Below are 18,179 nucleotides of genomic sequence, written 5' to 3'. Positions count from 1 at the left end.
AGATCTGGTGCAAGTGTTGGTCATTAATTAAAATCGTTGCTTATGTATTTACATTTATACGATAAATTTTGTAACAATTTAGAAGGACTGCGCATGGAATTTAAACGTGTCAGCCGGCGAATTACTGGGCCGTACGCACGAAGAGTTAGTTTTATTATTGATACAATTAAGAAGACAAAGCGCTAGCGTGTGTAAAGCGATGGAAAATTGCCATAGAGAGATTGAATCTCAGGTTCGTTATATTGTACCTAACGCACAGATTCGCACATGGTGGTGGTGATTGTGATGGTGGTGGTTATTACTTAAAGCTAGTTGCGGTTTATCCCTTTTTGAACACATTATACCTACCTTGCTGGTTCCTTTATGCACATATATACCTTTCGCCTAGATATACTTACGAGTATTTGCAACAATGTAAATATTTTTCGCAATTTAATTTATCAACGGAGGTATTCGATAGTGATTCTCACACATTGATGTCGCTTTTTCAAAAGTCACAAGTGTTTTGTGAAAAAAACATACATACGTAAAGAGAGAGAGATAGTGAGATAGAGTAAAAAAGAGAAATAGGTATCTGCATCGTTAAACAAATTGAATACGAGCAATTGGAATTCTATTTCTTTTCCTCATACGTGTGTTATCGACCGGTGAAATGATATTAAATAAAAAAAGAGCACATGTTTGCCATTCCGAATAGCATGTACTATATAATCGCGTGCTTTTACTTGGTAAAAGTTCTCGCTTATTAGAGATTAGCAAGAGGGTAAAACTATAACCGTTAATTTTCCACAAACGACGAATTTGTTGCTGGGGGAAAAAAGGCTACGAAGAGTAAAAAATTGCCGATTAAAGGTTACCGTTTGTCGTGTGAAATTGCCTATATTTTTTTCCTGTTGTTGCATTTAATGGAAAATGTTGTTTTGTCAGATGACTTTCCTGCTGTTCACTGTAACCTTTTACGTCTGCTATATTGCAATATGTTTGCCAAGTGTATGGAAATTTTTAGATGGGGTTTTTCTAATAAATTAGGTACGTCTGTGTGTATAGTTTGGCTGTACTAATAGGAGGCATATGTGTATGAGTTAATATAAATATCAAAATGTGATTCTTTATTTGAAGTTGTTGGAGTTGGTTTTAATGTTGAGGAAAAAATTATTCGTGAAATCCAATGCACCTATGTGAATTTTAGAAGACACTCTTTTTGGAAATCTCGACTTTTCAAACTCTCAACTCCCTCCCCCCTCCAACCAAAAAAAAAAAGAAGTATGTATTGAATTTCGTGAAAATATTATTCACTTATGTTTTGAGTTTTCTTTGCGTCCAAAAAAAAAATATTTGGTGCCTAAAAAAATCAAAAAAAGAAAAAAAATTGGAATGAAAAAAATTGTTTTAAAATTTTTAGAAGTTTGAATCAGCTTGCATGATATCTGTAAGTAGAACGTAAGACGCAAACGAAGTTGAAAATGAGTAATTTTTAAAATTTTCAAGCATTTCTCAATTGGGTGTAAAATCCTGAACCCCTCTAAATTATCCTATTTTCTGAAAAAACTTTCTTTTAGCCTCCAAGAAAAATGCAGTTCTCACTTTGTGGAATCTCCTCTCCTCAGTTGAAAGAATCAAAAAAATGAAGTTATTCTATTTTTTATTTACTTAGCCTCTTATTACTCCTCTCAAGCAAAATTTGGTATATCCTCTTCAAGCTCATAAATAAGACCCTCAAAATTGAAAATTAGCATTTGTCTGAATTTTCAAGAGCTTCCAAAAATACATATCTATTTGATCTACAATCCTCTAAATAATCTCACTTTCTGGAAAAACCTTCTCCTGGCCGCCAAGAAATTGGCTTCAAATGAGGGATTTTTTTTTATTTCAAAAATTATCAATTTCTGTATCAATAATAATTTCTCTTGATCCATTTTCTAAAAACTAAGTACTTCTGACCCTTCCCTCGATTTTTCAAGGAATGCTGTAACAGTAGGTTCCCGGAGTTCGCCCCGTTGATCTCCAAATAATTGAAAGAATTGGATTTCATTTGTCAGGAATTCTTTAAAAAAGTTAATTTTCAAATTAAAACTTCTTCTTGATTTTCCAAGTGAACTAAAACATTCTGAAAATGAATTTCTTTTCAAAAAAAAGTAATTTCCAAATAGCAGGGGGAAACATTTTAAAATTTAGAAATCTTACCAGAGCTTTCAATATTAAAAGATCATCTTTAAATTTTTTCGTTGATGGAAACTAAGCTTTGCTTTCTTTTTGAAAATTTTTCAGATTTTTTCAGTATTTTTCTAATGATTGAAAAATAAAATGAAAAAAAAAAAAAAAAAAAAATAGGGAAAAATATTTTAAATGAAAAGTACCTACAAAGAAAAATAATTTAATTTGACAAAACAAATATTTTGATATTTTGCTGGAATCCAAGAGAATTGGAGGAAGAGGACTAATAAGCAAACAAAAAATGGCAAAAAGCAATTGAAGAAGTATAAGGAAATGTTTACAAAGAATTAAAAAAATGTCCTCATTTAACAAAAGTGAAAGTACCTTTAAATAGGTGTTGAAGAATTAGGGGCGTAAAAAAGAGATGAAAATTTTTAATCTGCAAAAGATTGAGATGAAAAATAAAAAGTGGAGAGTACATACATAGGTATATATGCAGCTGATATACGAAAAAAAACAAAAAAAAATCATCTGACTGGGAGACATCTTTAAATTTCTTGTTTTCAAATTGCCACGAATGACAAAAAAAATAATATTAAAAATGATTAAAAATTCAATGCTACCTACTATCAGAAATTGTATTGAACAAAAGACTTGGAAACTTCCAAAGTGAGTATTTTTTCCCTATTGAAATGTTGAATGGGTCCTAAAATATGAAGTGAAAGTGATCAATTTTTTTTTTAAACTTTTGCTTCCAAGTCATATTTTGAAAAACATTTCAAATCACCCCCCCCCCCCAAATAAATTTTAAGATAGAAGATTATTGTGTACATATTTGAGTAATCAGGTAGAATTAGACCCAAAAAATGAACAAATAAATTGCAGTGATTGTGAGATTGAAGTATACCTACAAATTGCAGAGTTGGAGCTGCTAAGTCGTATTTTTTTCAATACCTACGTAGATTATTTTAATATGGATTTGCTTTTTTGTGTGGGGTCTGTCTAAAGCATGAATTTTTAGACCCTGATTTTTGAAAACTTGGAAAAAATCGTTTAAAATTTCTAATATATTGTCAGACCTGTAAAATCTTTGAAAAAATGAATTGAAAAAACTTGGAAAAAATCACATTGATATTATTGAAATTTTTAGTAACATTGGAATGAACTTTTAAATCTCACATCTGTCTGGAAAAAAATTTATGAAGCACTAAAATTATGCCAAACTTTCAAAAATCACTTTCTGACATTCTGATACCTTGTCAGAATTTTTAAAACTTGGGAAAATCCTATGGAGTAATGTTCCATTTCAAGTTTGAAGCATAAAACATATCCACGATTTAAAACTTTCCTTGAAGAGTAAGGTAGATTTTTATCTCCATTTTTTGGTAAATTTTCAATGTTTGGTCCGAAAATATGCGGTCTCAAAGTCAAAAAATTTATTTCGAAGTGCTCACTGCTCAGGCCAGAAAAAAGTCTAATTGGATTCCAAACGAACCAGAAAGGGGCCGGCTGGAAAAAAATCAGAACATGTTAGTTTTTAATAATTTCATTTCCTAACATTCCTTCAAAATAATTTTTGTAGATTTTAAAAATAGCTGTTCCAGTAATGAGAATAAAGCTAAAGAAATCGTTTTTAGAGTTGCGATCTCATCTAATATCCGAAAGAATCTGATATTTAAAAATTTTTAAAGCTGTTGTTTTGTAAATTTTGTGCCTTTCGAATGAGGAGTTTGAGTATTTTTCTCACTTTTCGTCGAATATTTTCCGAAAATTATTATTGTGGGACCTTTGGATTTTTGATAGGTATGTCTGGATTTGTATACGAACGATCTCTTCTACGAATCCTCCGGTATGTGCTTAAAAAAATATAATATCCAAGCTATTAACCCTCTAATCCCATCTTATACTTGTCCATACCATACCATAATAATATAATTCTCAATAATATCATCCAACTTCACACCCATTCTCATCTCTTCACTCTTTTAACACTATTAATCGTAAAAAAAAAGCAAACGAACATTAAAACCAAAGGAGAAAAAAACTACCAAATAACCGCAACCTTTTAATAGATAAAAGCAAAGTTATGTTAAGCAAGTATAAAAATGAAAATCACCGAGATTTTTTCAAGTACCACTTTGAAAAAACTTTTAGCAAGTGCGCTACACAAGTTCAACATTCAAGTAGAATTCTTTAACGTCGCTAGGTCTAGGCACCCGGCTATATCACAAGGATGAAAGTCTTACACTACATTACGTTAATGAAGTCCTAGAATATTTTCAAATGTATATTATAAACACCGAGAGCTGAGGAGAAAATTTAAACTGATTACATTTCTCCGCATTAAAACACTGCGCCAGTAAAAAAAAACACTCGTTATCATTTTCTGCGCTGAAAAAAAAATTTTCTCCACTTATTAAGGATTTGCCTCGCAGCAGCATACTGAATATTTTTTCCCCTCTGTAGAGTTCATTCGATTGAACTTTAAAATTCCATTTTTTTTTTCAGGTCATATATTAAATCTAGTAGAAAAATTCGCATGATCTTTGTAAATTATCGCGTCGTTGTACCACGTTCTAGGAAAAACTCAAGACTCAGCTTTGAAAAAATCGTTTTATTATCCGAATAAAAGTTGGTAAATTTTATTCCTTCGTAAAGCTAATAAATTCTCAACTTTCAATTCGTTGGTAATAAAATTAAAGGGAAAAAATGTCTATAGGATTTTTACTACTCGTACATTGTGAAACTTGCGTTTTTTTGTTCTTCTTCTTGGTATATAGTTGTAATTTAATACGCGCCATAACAATAGAGACTTATGTGGAACAAATGTTTCACCAAACTGACGATTATGTAATTTCACTATAGTATATAATACATTTATGAGACCTCTCTGACATGGTTATATGTATTATATATTCGGGTGTATAATATTTTTCTTATGTGTACGATTATTATTACCGTGAGTCGTATGTTTTCTCATAGAATATGTTCTCTCGTCATTTGGTAACGTCTTCAAGTATTTACAACTAGGTATTTACCTATTTAAGTTATTTCAATTGTTTTCGATGGCAGGTTAAATAGGTACGTTGATTATAATTTCAAACAAATGTGCACTAATGTTTGAAACGATGCGTAGAAAAAATAATAATAAATAATTGTGCGGTTTTAACTGGAGGAAAAAACAAAACAAATTAGACTCTTGAAACGGAGGAGAGCAAGATTCCAAATTTCATAAAATCAACCTTGGCATCTCATAATAAATTTTAAGGCAAGATGATTTTGATTTCAATACTTGTTTAGACTGCCAATCTGCATACTTAGCTACTGTGACTCAAATGAATTTCGAGGGAACGATATCACCTTTTGACTTCTGTTATTTCGAACAAACAACTAGCAGGTACCTTCACCTCTGTTTCCAATCCCTTTCCTTCCCCCCTCTTGATAAATCTGATAGGTGAGCATTTATTAACCAGGGTGTGAGAAATTTTGTACAATGCAGGTAAAAGTTGAAAGGTATTCGTGTCGATGATTTTCGTACACCTAGCTTCGTTTACAAAACAACAAAAAAAAGAGAAAAAAATAATAAATAAAAAATGAAATTGAAATATCACGCAACACTATTTTCTGGAAAATTTTTTAGCTTGGCGCGTCATTCGGTTATGTTATGTGTTTGACGATCGTGTCGTGTGTATAATGTGGAAAGTACCTACATAGAGCTTTTTGCTTTCTGTTTCATTTACAGGCTAGATTAACAGAATTAGAAACGCCGAAAAAAATGGAACATTTACCCAAACTAGAAGAACTGAAAAAACGTTTGGTCGAGTTGGAAAAACAGGTGAGCCGATCGATGGTATTTGTTCGCTTTTTATTCGCTATTTGATGCCGATACCGGGGTATTTTTGGAAAATAATTTACCTATGTTTATTTTTCACGGCTAAATGGGTGTTTTTTTGTGTGTATTTTTTGGTCGTAGAATCGAGTTTTTTTTTTTTGAATTATTTACTAGCGTGTTCGGTGTTACTGTTACTGGAAATTTAATTTTGTTTTTCTTCTGTTTGATTAGTACGAAAAAGGTAAACCGTTGGTGAATTTGGTGGATAACATGGTGAAGTTGGGGTCGCTGTATAGAGCAGGAGCTCCCACCCAAGGTAACGTTACCGGTGCGCCGTTGAGGGATAAGCTAGAGTTCAATCATCGGATACAAGAGCGTAGGATGTTGGCTGAAGAACGCAAGGAGTGGGAGAGAATTAGTCCGGATCATAATCAGTTACAGGTGACGATTTTATTGGTTTTTTATTTGATATGATTATCATTAGTACAACTGAGGTGGGTTGTTTTTGGGTTTATCTCAATCTGGGAGGGTTATAGATAGAAAAACTGATTAGATTTTCGGACTGAGCACCCAAAAAATCTAATAAGCGATGGAATCATTTTTTTCATATTGAAGACCAAATTAGGGTATTTATGGTAAAGGTTCCAAGGGCCAGATTGAAAAACTAAGATGAATGATTGTCAGGCTCACGATCAGCAGCCCCAAAAACCTAACAAACAATATGTCACGTGATGTTGTCAGTTATTTTCGGCTCTGATTAAAATTTCCTCCCCCCACATCATTTTTGGAATAGAAGGTCGAATCATTTTATATTCTTTTAAAAACTCACTATTTCGATCTTGAATTATAATTTTATTAATTCCTTTCGTTTCAAATCCAATCAATGCCAAATCTAAAATATATGACAGAAGTCTTTTTTTTTTTTTTAGAATTTCTTACCTATTAATTTTTTTTTAATTTCTAAAAACTTTTTTTTCTTTTTAATTTATGAAACTACTCAAAAAATGGCTTTGGAATTTTTCTTCAACTAAGTATTTTGTATGAACAATAATAAAAGAAACTTTTTAACATTTTTACTCCGAGATCGACCAGATTTTTGCTCCTTTGCAATTTTTAATGTGAGGAAACTAAAAAATGTTCCTATTCAAAAAGAAGCCTCCATAAAAATTTGAAGTTTGTCTCATTGAAAAAAAAAGAAAAATGGAAATTTTAGCCTCTTTAAATACCCTTTATTTCTCAAACTTTTTTCAGATGCAAAAAATTCCAATTTTAACTTTAGACTCAAGAAAAATTGAATAGAAACGACTCAAATGAGGAAGGAATCTGTCAAGTGTTTTAATTTAAAAATTAAACTCACCTTGACCTTCGTATTTTAATTTTTTCCAATGTGTGTCCAAAATAAAATCTTTCTATCAACGAAAAAAAAAATGTCCAAATTGTTTACTAATTAACGAAGAAATACACAAGTTCCATGCTATTATTGATTTCCCTCACAAAATCATATTTCAAGTACCTATACAAAAAGGTAGCTACCTATTTGAAAAGTGCACATCTGACACCTGTAGGTGATACAAGCTCGTTACCTTTCAACCCTTTAAATATGTACACGATGACCCGAAAATGTTACACACCTTGTAGAAGCATTTGAGTGATGTTGTTAGGTATCTAGGTATTAATTTTCTTTGGATTTTTAACTGAATTCATCTTGTATTTATCTATTCAATAACCAATAGAAACAATTTCAGTTTCCTTACCGAATTCACCTCATTTTTAATTTATCCCTTCAACAACTGATTAAAATTAAAAGTTTTGTCTGTTCATTATAAAGAATTGATTTCAACGACATTGATGCTCAATATTTAGTACTTACAATAATTCAACGCCTGTATTTTCACATTTTTCAACCTTGGTAACCCAGACTTTTGTGAATGAACTACCTATTCATTCAGTTTTGATATTAATTTTTGATTTAGTACACGAATATGTGTAGGTACTTTATCATGTTCAGAGATTACTATGTACCGATTTAACTAGAAAAATTAATATGTATTATAGGAGGTATTTGAGATGAAAAAATACTAATTAAAAAGATAACTTGAAAGAAGATTATTAGATTAATAAATTTGATCTATTGATTGAATATTTCTGGACATTCAATATTGACATTACCTGCTTATGTGAGTGTAGTCAGACTTATATAATACTAACATCCTTTTAAATCTTTGAAAGTGTGCAAAATGATTACAATTGCTATTAAACTTGTTATTTTATATCTCTTTATTTTATCATGTAAAGAACAGCGCGAGTTTTTTTTTACCTAATGAAGATAAGGTACGAGTACCTAAATCTCTTACTGATACCTACTGAACAGCAAGTGCAAGAGGTAATTTTCTTTGTTAATCTGAATTACGAATTCATTTCAATACCTGATTACAAATGCTTTATTGCTTTTGTAGGTATCTTTAGGAAATGGATGTTTTTGAAGAATTTTCAAATGAAATTATTTTAAAATGTTGAAAAAAGAGACGAATTTAAAGGTAACTTGAAGCAGGTATTAAGGCAGGATTAGATGTATAAATCTACGAGTGTTTGCCAAGAATGTTCAACAAATAATATGCCAGGAAAGCAATGATCGAGCAGGGCTTGGTGATGTCTCACTACCTGAAGTACTACAAGAAAACAGTATCCGACAAAATTTGAAATTAATGAAAAGTCCTAAGGATCAAAACACTGTAATTACACTTTAGTTATTAGTATCTCTTTTAACATTACCCCGAACTGCCACACTCCTAAATCAAAATAATTTCTAATATAATGAAAGTGATTTAAGATGTTTAGTTCTTTCTAGATTTGATTTTTTGAATTGTAAATAATTACCTTGTTATGTTGGCATAATTATCAAGTTTTTTAAAACAGTTATTTTTGTTACTTACATACCTACAACTTTTGATTTTGGTATTTGTGGGGAATCCTCAGAATGAAATAATAAGTATATCATGTAACTCAATTTAAACAACAATTTATTGTTAGGTACTAAAAAAAGAGCAAAAGAAATATTTGTGTTGCATCTTCGTTGAATTTTTTTTACAAAAATCACCCTTACTTACCAAAAATGATTTGAAAAAAGTGAAAAGTAGGATCCTGAAATTGTTTTTATTGGTTATTGAATAGATATACTTCTATACCTAGGTAAAATACAAAATAAATTCGGTTAAAAATCCGAAGAAAATGAATGTGGATTAGAATCCGGTAGGTATCTCTATCCTATAAAGCTGCAAAAAAAAAAAAAAAAAAAAAAATAGGTACCTGAAAAATTGGAAAAAAATCCTGAGCCCAATCTATGGCATCTAGAGATAGCTATTATGTTTCATTTTAAAAAGCATTAAATTTTGAACATTTCCCTCACTTATGTTACTCCTTTAGGGTTCTTAGGTACTTTTTGAGCTATTTTGAATCTAGAATTTCGGTTCAAAATTTCGATTTGAATTATCTCAAAAACTACAAATTCTAGATGGGTAATGTAAGCGAGGGAAATGTTCAAAATTTCATGCTCCTTAAAATGGTGTGAACTATATAGCAAAAAATTGATTAGATCATGTGATCAGGGTGCGAGCCGGTGGTTGGGTCCGCGAAGCAGCCCAGGGGGATGAAACCCCGAGTTTTATACACCTACTACTGGTATTTCATCGTAATTCCGAACTACGTCAGTAAATAATTAATTACGTCAGAGTATAAAACTTTCAGAGACAAAAAAGAAACCTCTACGTTGCGAAAGATACAGCACGAATAAATTATTAATACGAGATGGTATAATTTTGTCGAAAAAGCTCTGACGAAGTCGATATGGCTCGTCTCTTTGCTGCTGTATACTTCTATATATAGGATACTGTTTTGTTAAAAAGTTTCATTTGCGAGCTAGTTTATATTTTAATGTGTAATTTATATTTAATTGTTACAGGCTAAAGTTGAAGAACTTTACAAGTTAGACAGAGAATTACAACACGAGTCGAGCACTTTACAAAGTTTAAAACAAGATAAGGTGGTTATTCGTAGATTATTTTTAATAATTAATCGGATCGTAAAAAGGATTACTAATAATTATAGGTAGTACCTATGCTATGTCGTGTGCTACACGATATTCGTGCTTTTTTTTTAAATAGCTCGTGGGAAAAAAGGGAATAATTTTAATGCTTGTCAGATTTTTTTCCCATTCGACGTGTAAAAAAAAATTAAAATTTCCGATGTTGTAAAACGCGCGTGTGTTTTGTTTACAGGATTTATTGGAAAACGCTTTAGGAGGGTTGAAGTATAAAATTCAAGGAACTCGGGGTAATCCTTCGGAAATGGAAAGATATCGAAGACAGCAGATGCTATTGGAACGTGAATTAAGCCACGTTCGATCGGTTTTAGCTAGAAACTCCAAGGTACGTACAGCTAACTAATTTCACCGACGATTTAATCGTCTAGTCTGCGATATTTGTACAAATGACGTTAATTTAACTCGTGTCGGATTTCTGTGCTTTTTTGCGTTATAGAAACTCGAAGAAACTGTTACGGCTAATGCGAGATTAGAAGCGGAATTAGTAGTATTAAGGCAGAAATTGCAATGGAATCAGAGACCATCGCAAGATAACATGATCGGTGCTCCTACAGTCGCTGCTTTGGAAAGTGAACTGAGAAGAGTACAAATGCTGGTTGGAGATTTGCAACGTCAACGTAATGAACTTAGCGCTCAAGTTCGACAGCTGACTGAAAAATCAAAAACATTGTGCCAACAAATTAGACCCAGTCCGACGGGTATTGCTGGAGCTGGACCAGTACCGGCGAAAAAGCGAGCTACCAGTGGATGGATTGAGACTGATTTAGATAACGATATTGTACAGGATTTAGCTGTAGATAGATCGTCGACTACCGTATCACCCAACGTGTCGCAGATGTCTGTACCGATGTATATAAATGCTGACGATAAGAAAAATTGTAAGTGCCTACCCAAAATTTATGCATTTAGAAGTGTAATTTACAGAATGTCTGAAGTGTTTCGAAAGTAAGCACTTTAAAGTCCCAAATCTCACGAAAATTTACTATTGGAAGTTCAAAATTATTCTAAAAAATTATTTTAAAGAAAAAGCATGCAAAATACATCACCAACCAAAAATTTCAGGTCTTAAAGTGCATTTTTTGATTTTTGGCGAACTTTTTAAAATCAAATTTTGAGTCTTTTTGACTCTCTGAATCGATTGGAAACTGTTTCAAACCGTTGTGAGCGTTCTGGAGCCTCCAGCAGATTTTTAAAAATTGAAATTTCCTCAAAATTCAACTCATTGAAGTTAGAAAACTGAAATTTACTTTATACGTTGATTTCAAATTTTAACTTTCCAACCCATTTGGGTAAATTTTCAAAAATCTGCTGGAGGCTCCAGTATAGTGTTCAAAATGGGTTGAAACTGCTTCCAATCGATTTGGAAGATCTACAAAATTTCAGCTTTCTGCATCAATTTAGTAAGATTTTGATTTTTCTCTATTTTTAGCCCAAATTTGATTCTCAAAAGTTCACCAAAAATCAAAAAATGCATTCAGTACATGAAATTTTAGCTGGTGATGAATTTTCACATGCTCTTTCGATTTATGTAGCTTTGTCTGGTTCAAAAATATTTCTGTCAGTTGAGATATTTTAATTCCCTTTCCCTTGTTAGTATTTCACCTTCCCAGAAAGTTAATATTTTCTTTAATTTTCCAGCGCCAGATTATTCGTGTTCCACCTTAGATTACCGTAAAAGATGCCCACCCAGTGATTCTTCTTCGGCTTCTATGTACTCGTGCGAGTTACAATATTGTAAACCGATGGATATCAGCGAGTCTGACGACAAAATGAAAAGATTCTACGGTAAGTAATTGAATTCACTGCATCGTCTTTACGATACGAGTACCTATATTGTAATATCATCGAACGCGATCTTCGCCCATGGAAAGTTTCATATCATCCGGAAAACTTTTTCAATAAAAAAAATATGCGGCGTTGTTTGTTAAAAAAGAAGCAAACTGTACCCATTACCCAATATATGGGTTAGGTACCTACACTTTTGACGTGGGTAGCTGTATATTCGCTCGATTAATTATTCAGTCAGTAGTGGGCCGAATTTGAGCGTTTTGAAAATTTACATGGAATTTTTGTACGGCGAGGTGCAAAAATTACGTCCAGTTTAGACCCGTGGAAGGTTACCTTTACGCTACACTGTACATACCGGTCGGTCGTCTTTAATAAATAACCTTTTTGCCTCATTAATCATATTTTCTTCGGTACACGAAATGTCACCGCGAGATGATTAGTTAAATAAGTCGTGGGTACCTAGACTTGCGAGCTGCAAGGTAGGTATACGGGATTTCCTTCGTTTTATAAAACGAAGAAAAATTATCGAGCGAGATATCAAGCTGTTTTGAAAGTCACCCGAGGCGAGGATTTTTACCTTTGAAAAGGTTTCACGAGATGTTATATAAGCTGTAATTTTACCTCAGTAAAAAAAAAAAAAAAAAAAAAGAGAACAGAACGCGATGGAAAAATGTTTGATGAACTGTCTATCAAAATTTTCTCCCTTATGTAGCGACATTGTCAGTCATTTTATGTAGATTTGGATTATAATATATAATATGTTTTTTTTCAGGTATATTACCGAGAGAAAAACCGCAAGAAATAAAAACCGTACGGATTGTTAAAAGAGAATCAGAAAGGAGGCAAAGAGACAGAGATCGTAGTGGTAATATTGGCATACCTATTACTTCTTCAGGTACCAAACGTTCTTCCATACCAGAAGAGTCAAGTGCAGATTTTGAGGTACTTTGAGATTGATGAATAATGATTCTTATTTTTTTTTTTCAAATTCATTTTCTTCAGTTATTAACAATTAGGAATTTTTTCAGCAAACGACGCTCATGGACGAAGAACGCGAAAGAGACGAAACAAACGATGATGATATATTGAAAAAGCACTCATATATTTCATCGTCCGACTACAGCAGCCATTATAAGCAAAGCAAAGAACCCCTACCACCGCCTCCTCGATCGGATAGTATAGCTGTGCTTCGAAACATACTGAACAAAAATAAAACGGTAAATAGAAAATATAATTTTGCTCCTTCAAACGTTAATGTTTTTATAGACCAAAAATTAATAAAGATGAAAATTTTCCTATAATTTTCCAATGTAATTTTTTATTAAAAAAAAAAAAAAAAAAAAAAAAACTGGCATGAAAGATGAAAAAAAATCTATATTTTGCTCTCATATCAGCTTAATTAAAATGTTTGAAAACTTTCAGTTTTTTTTTTTTTTTTGTTAAAAATGTTAAAAATAATTAAAACTGTGGCAAGATTTTTTTTCTCGAAAAGGTGTTTTTACCTCGCTCGCTAGCTTCTGAGCTAATGTTTCGAAAGTTTTTAATTTATGGAACATTTTTTCGCGGTGAAACTTTTTTCAGCTTGGTAGTACTTCTAAAGAGGGAAGAAAACGATTAATTGGTATACTTAAGTAGATATTTTAGAATAATAAGCCATATAGTGACCAAACGATTTGAATTTTGTTACAGGATGACAGTAAAGAAAGCGCAGAGGGTGTAGATCTTTATAGAACAAAGTGCCAAAGAGGTGAAGACGGTGCTAGTGCCGGCGACTGCGAAAACCGTCCAGATTCTCCGCAACTATCGCCGGTTTACCAAAGCGAAGCTGCAAAGCAGATTGTGCAAGAGATGGTTATGAAGAGTAATAAGAATGGAGAATGTAATCGAAGACTTGTACCTAAAGAAAAACGGAGACATCATACGGTGTCTAGTAGTAAACCGATATTACCAATGGACACGTATAGTGTAAGTATCTCAAAAAAATGCCTAGACCTACATATCAATGAATGATTCTAAAATGAATGGAAATCACTGTATTGTGGAGTTGGAGTTTTTTTTTCAATCTCACGGTTGATTCGTATTGTGATATTGTTATTTGTTGATCTTGAACTAAACCACAATACTAAAAAAGCTCCATATGGCGTCTTGTGTTTCACAACCTTGTGATTGTTTTTAAAATGTCTAGCCTAACAGTATATTACGAGCTTTCGACGTGGATTAATGTGTGTTTTTAATATGAAGAAATTTTTCGTTACTTTAAAGGGTAATGCCAGAGCTAGAGATGATGTCGATATGGAACGAGCACTTCGACCCAGACTGAATGGAACGCCGGATGTGGTACGATCGACATTATCCAGAACTGATCCAATCAAGTATAATGCCGAGACCATCGACAGTGTTATCGGTACTCCGGGCAAGATTCTCATTCCAGAAAGGTATGTGCCAGAAACTACACCAGAATTGTCTCCAGAGGAGCAGGATAAAAGGTTCAAGAAAGCTGAAGCTATTAGGAAAATGTTATCTGAATCTACAGCGTTGGCTGGTGGCGATGGTTAGTTGAATTTTAACAGTATTTTAATTCTCTACGTTTTCCTGTGGTTTCTAATTTGAGTATTTATATTCGTAGAAAATGAACACGAGGATGATAGATCGCAAACGAATAAAAGGAAATCGGAAGAAGAGAAAAGGCAAAGAGAGCATATTCTACAGCTGAATCAAATATTAGCTCAGCAAGTCATGGAAAGGAGTAAATTAGTTGCAGGTATAAATCGTATTCTGTGATCTGTACATTTATTACTCGTATATTACTCCTTCGTAGTTTTATTCTTACAGTATATTTAGTTAGGTACCTATCTATCTGTTAAATAGTGTGACTTGATCCTAAATCCAGAGTTGTGAAAATTTACTCCATAATATTATAGCTTTTGTTTGCTGATAATTGTTTGATCATTTTGAACTTACCCGAAATTGCATTCTTATTCTTGTTGTATGCTCAACTACCTATATAAATACCTTTAACTCTTTTCGCTTTTTTTCTGTATGTTTTTTCTCTTATACTGATTTAAATGTTCGTAGGAGCCAGTTCACCAAATTCTCATTGACATTCATCGTAATTACATAGTTATGCTTCAGGTTTGTTCGCTTGTGTTTTTATTTGTGCGTTGTGTGTAATTTCTAAAGCTTTGTATGTTGTGTTTTTCGATCTTTTGTACCTCTCCTTACCTCTTCCTTCTAATTTAAAAAAAATAAATAGAAGTAGAGTAAGTATTTTAATAGGCAGTTTTTTCCATGCTCTTTTAGATTTATTATGGTGAGACGATATTTATTTATTCATTTTTTTTTGTACCTTCTTTTTAGTTGAATTTTGGTGTTGGTTAGATTTTGAAATAAGAGCTACAAATACCTACTTTGTTCAAAGATAACGTAATTTTATTTTACGGTTGATGTCGAAATCGAACGAATTATTTTTCTTTGTCTTTGGAAAAAACTAAATAAAATAAATTGGTATTTAAAAGAAAATGTTACCGATAAATTTGTTCTCTTTGTCAACATTATAAAACCGTATTGTTTTAACTCAGTTATTTAATTACGTCGACGCGAGAAAAAATAAAGAACAAAAAAAGCGTACAATGTACCTACAAATCGAAAAACATGACATTTTCATCGATACTCGTTCTTTTTTTTTATTTCTTTTCTTTTTTCAAACTAGATGATTTATGTTCGTTCAAGTAGAATAATAAATCATTTTGTTTTGTTTAGTAAAAGCACTGTCCGACCTTGCATTAAATGTTACCAGTTCAGAAAAAGACGATGAAGATAGAGACTCTCCTCCAGTTCCTCTTCCATTGTATCAACAGAGAGTAAATTATTTTTCGTAGAAATCGTTGCATTTTTTTTTCAAATTTGAACTTTACGATATTCTCGACTTATTTAGGCTTTATTTATTGTTATTGTATATTCTACGAGTTTTATTTATTCAATTTTTTTCTCTCATTTTCGTATTTTAGTTATAATTCGAGTTTTATTTTTAAAAACAAAAAACTTGTTGATAATAATTATCAAGCCATAAGAACGTAATTTAAGCATTTCATCTCTTGGTTGTGTTTATTTATTTTATAAACTGTACTGGATTACGTTTTAATTATAAGTAACGGTTGTTATTGTTTCGTTTTTATCATTTTGTATGTATAGTTGAATCACGATGATGGATATTTTATAGTTTTAATGTTGTTAATATCTTTCAAAATATATTATCATTACGTATCAGTTCTGTGGGTGTTTTTTAATTAATACAAGTTAGGTAATAAGTCAGTGCCCAGTCCAATGGCTGTAGTGATTTTTCATTTACAAACCAAAACCAAATTAAGATCAGTTTACTATTTCGATTGAAACTTCTTGTTTATGTATCGAAATCGACGAAAGTCGAAAAGGATGAGTCCCTTGAGTCGACATTCATTCAAGTTAATTCAAGTCTACATTACACGAAAGAACAGATACTTATTTTTAAAAAAACTTGATGATAACTGATAAAGTGTTCCTGATTCCTTATCTGTCCTCAAGTGACGTCACGAAAAGTTCTGCTTCAGTGCTTCGCCTTTTCTTCTTCTTCGACCTTGCTGGCGCCTGTCTCTGTCTGTGTCGTCTTTCATTCTTTTATCAGTTCAGTTCAGTTCAGTTCAGTTTCAGTTTTATCGGTTTGTTATTGCGCACCGGTTGTGTCATGCGTGTTGATTTTGCACCGCGTGTTTATCTATTGATAGTTACTTTGTATTGGTTTTATGAAAATTGAGTTGAGTGAACCGCGAATGAATGCATATTGCATAACAGTACTTACATCATTTACCATCATGATCAAAATTTCAGTAATTTTGCTCTACCCAAGTCAAACAAAAGCGTCTAACCCAACAGTGTTTTCAATAATTGAATCATGCGCAATCACCATGAATGTCAACGTGGTGCTGCGATGCCGGTGCACGCGATAACGTGAGATTCGGTTCATCGGTTGTTGCGTTCCCTTTTTCGAGAATAATGTGTAATAATTATGGTTTTTTGGTGTCAATGAAGTTACTATGGTTTATCGTACGTATCGAGTACATATTTAATTTCAATTCTTTGACGTTCCCGATGCTAAATTATAGTTCCGTCGTTCGTTGTCTCTCTCTATCTCACTTACATACACAGCTAGTATACTCTTCTTCTCATGTTGTGAGTTCGTGTGCTTCGGTTCCATTCCATCTCAACATGTGACTGCAATGAATCACAGTCAAGGAAGAACTGACAGAAGGGTAAGTGCATGGTTCAAACTTAATTTCTTAGAATTATTACAAATAGCCATGCTAACCGCATTTCCACATAATGCACATGCGATCAGCCAACATGCCCGAATGCTCCCTCCTGATTGGCCCAACGTTCCTCCAGCACCCACCACTTCTTAACAGATGAACAGCGCTGTTTGCTTTGCGGTATCAATTTTCACCGCTGATGGCAATTTATTTATACCCAATCCGCCAAATTTATTTTCGCTTTTCCCTTCCAATATGCGCCAAAAATGTCCAGTCTTTGTATTTCTAGCTCTTGCCGCAGCTCAATCACTCCTTGAAATGGAGTTCACTAGTTCAGAGTTCAGACAGGTGTTAACTGTTAGGCGATTCTTCTGAGCTTCCCAGTGATTATCGTAATATTATTGTTTCGCAAAATGAAACAATGTGCAAGATTGCACTGACTGGGTTGCTACATTTGGCGAAAAAACACGGACGAAATGGCGAATGCGAAGTTCAAAGCGTTTATCATAAATCGAGTGCCAGTTTGCCACTTGCCAGTTGATTTTCGTCATACTTTTACTCTAAATGCAGCTGCCGATTCAACACCTTACTAAAATTTCAGTTTTGATTTTGAACATTGGTGATTGGAAATTTGGAATTGGAAATAACGCAATAAGGAAAATAAAGATAAATTCATAAGTCGTTTATTTCTTCTCGAAGCATTTATTTTTCATCGAGACATATCATATCACTGTGCTGTTCGTCGCAACTGGTGGGTGGGGCTATGTTGACATGGGCACTCAGCAGCGAATCAGGAGGGAGCATTCAGGCATATTGGCTGATCGCATGTGCATTATGTGGAAATGCAGCCAAATGAACCCAAATCGCAAAGACAGAATAAAGATGTTGATAGATCATCGCGTTTTCCTTTTGTTTGCAACGATGATACTTCAACTCTATATTTGAGGTGGTGGCTGGGAAACCAAAGAAACTACGAAGAATTAGATTCGACGTGGCGTCAGGACATATTTGATGTAATTAGCTC

General features: G+C 32.8%; 1 protein-coding gene and 1 long non-coding RNA gene across 6 annotated transcripts in view; both read left to right on the top strand.

The window, feature by feature from the left end:
* The window catches only part of kmr (kramer), a 283,370-nt gene extending 267,231 nt beyond the window's left edge, over window positions 1–16,139 (top strand). For 3 of the 5 annotated variants that reach the window (XM_065349678.1, XM_065349679.1, XM_065349680.1), the window contains 13 exons: window positions 83–232; window positions 5,897–5,989; window positions 6,218–6,427; window positions 9,945–10,025; window positions 10,261–10,410; window positions 10,522–10,963; window positions 11,724–11,870; window positions 12,646–12,815; window positions 12,902–13,090; window positions 13,563–13,838; window positions 14,136–14,424; window positions 14,500–14,634; window positions 15,633–16,139. In XM_065349678.1, coding sequence (XP_065205750.1) covers window positions 83–232; window positions 5,897–5,989; window positions 6,218–6,427; window positions 9,945–10,025; window positions 10,261–10,410; window positions 10,522–10,963; window positions 11,724–11,870; window positions 12,646–12,815; window positions 12,902–13,090; window positions 13,563–13,838; window positions 14,136–14,424; window positions 14,500–14,634; window positions 15,633–15,751 — 2,451 coding nt within the window. In that variant the 3' untranslated portion in view covers window positions 15,752–16,139. Of the gene's footprint in view, window positions 1–82; window positions 233–5,896; window positions 5,990–6,217; window positions 6,428–9,944; window positions 10,026–10,260; window positions 10,411–10,521; window positions 10,964–11,723; window positions 11,871–12,645; window positions 12,816–12,901; window positions 13,091–13,562; window positions 13,839–14,135; window positions 14,425–14,499; window positions 14,635–14,948; window positions 15,006–15,632 lie in introns of all 5 variants that reach the window. The other 2 variants (XM_065349681.1, XM_065349682.1) reach the window with 2 other exon arrangements.
* LOC135835431 (uncharacterized) lies at window positions 6,440–9,053 on the top strand. Its single transcript, XR_010556887.1, has 2 exons — window positions 6,440–8,369; window positions 8,443–9,053. It is a non-coding gene; the product is annotated as an uncharacterized LOC135835431 (long non-coding RNA).
* Window positions 16,140–18,179: the final 2,040 nt, after the last annotated feature.

Source organism: Planococcus citri, chromosome 2 (genome assembly GCF_950023065.1).
Source record: "Planococcus citri chromosome 2, ihPlaCitr1.1, whole genome shotgun sequence".
In the NCBI taxonomy this organism is placed as follows: domain Eukaryota; kingdom Metazoa; phylum Arthropoda; class Insecta; order Hemiptera; family Pseudococcidae; genus Planococcus; species Planococcus citri.
Note: the sequence above shows the minus strand (reverse complement) of the source record. Positions and strands in the feature narration are given on the sequence as shown.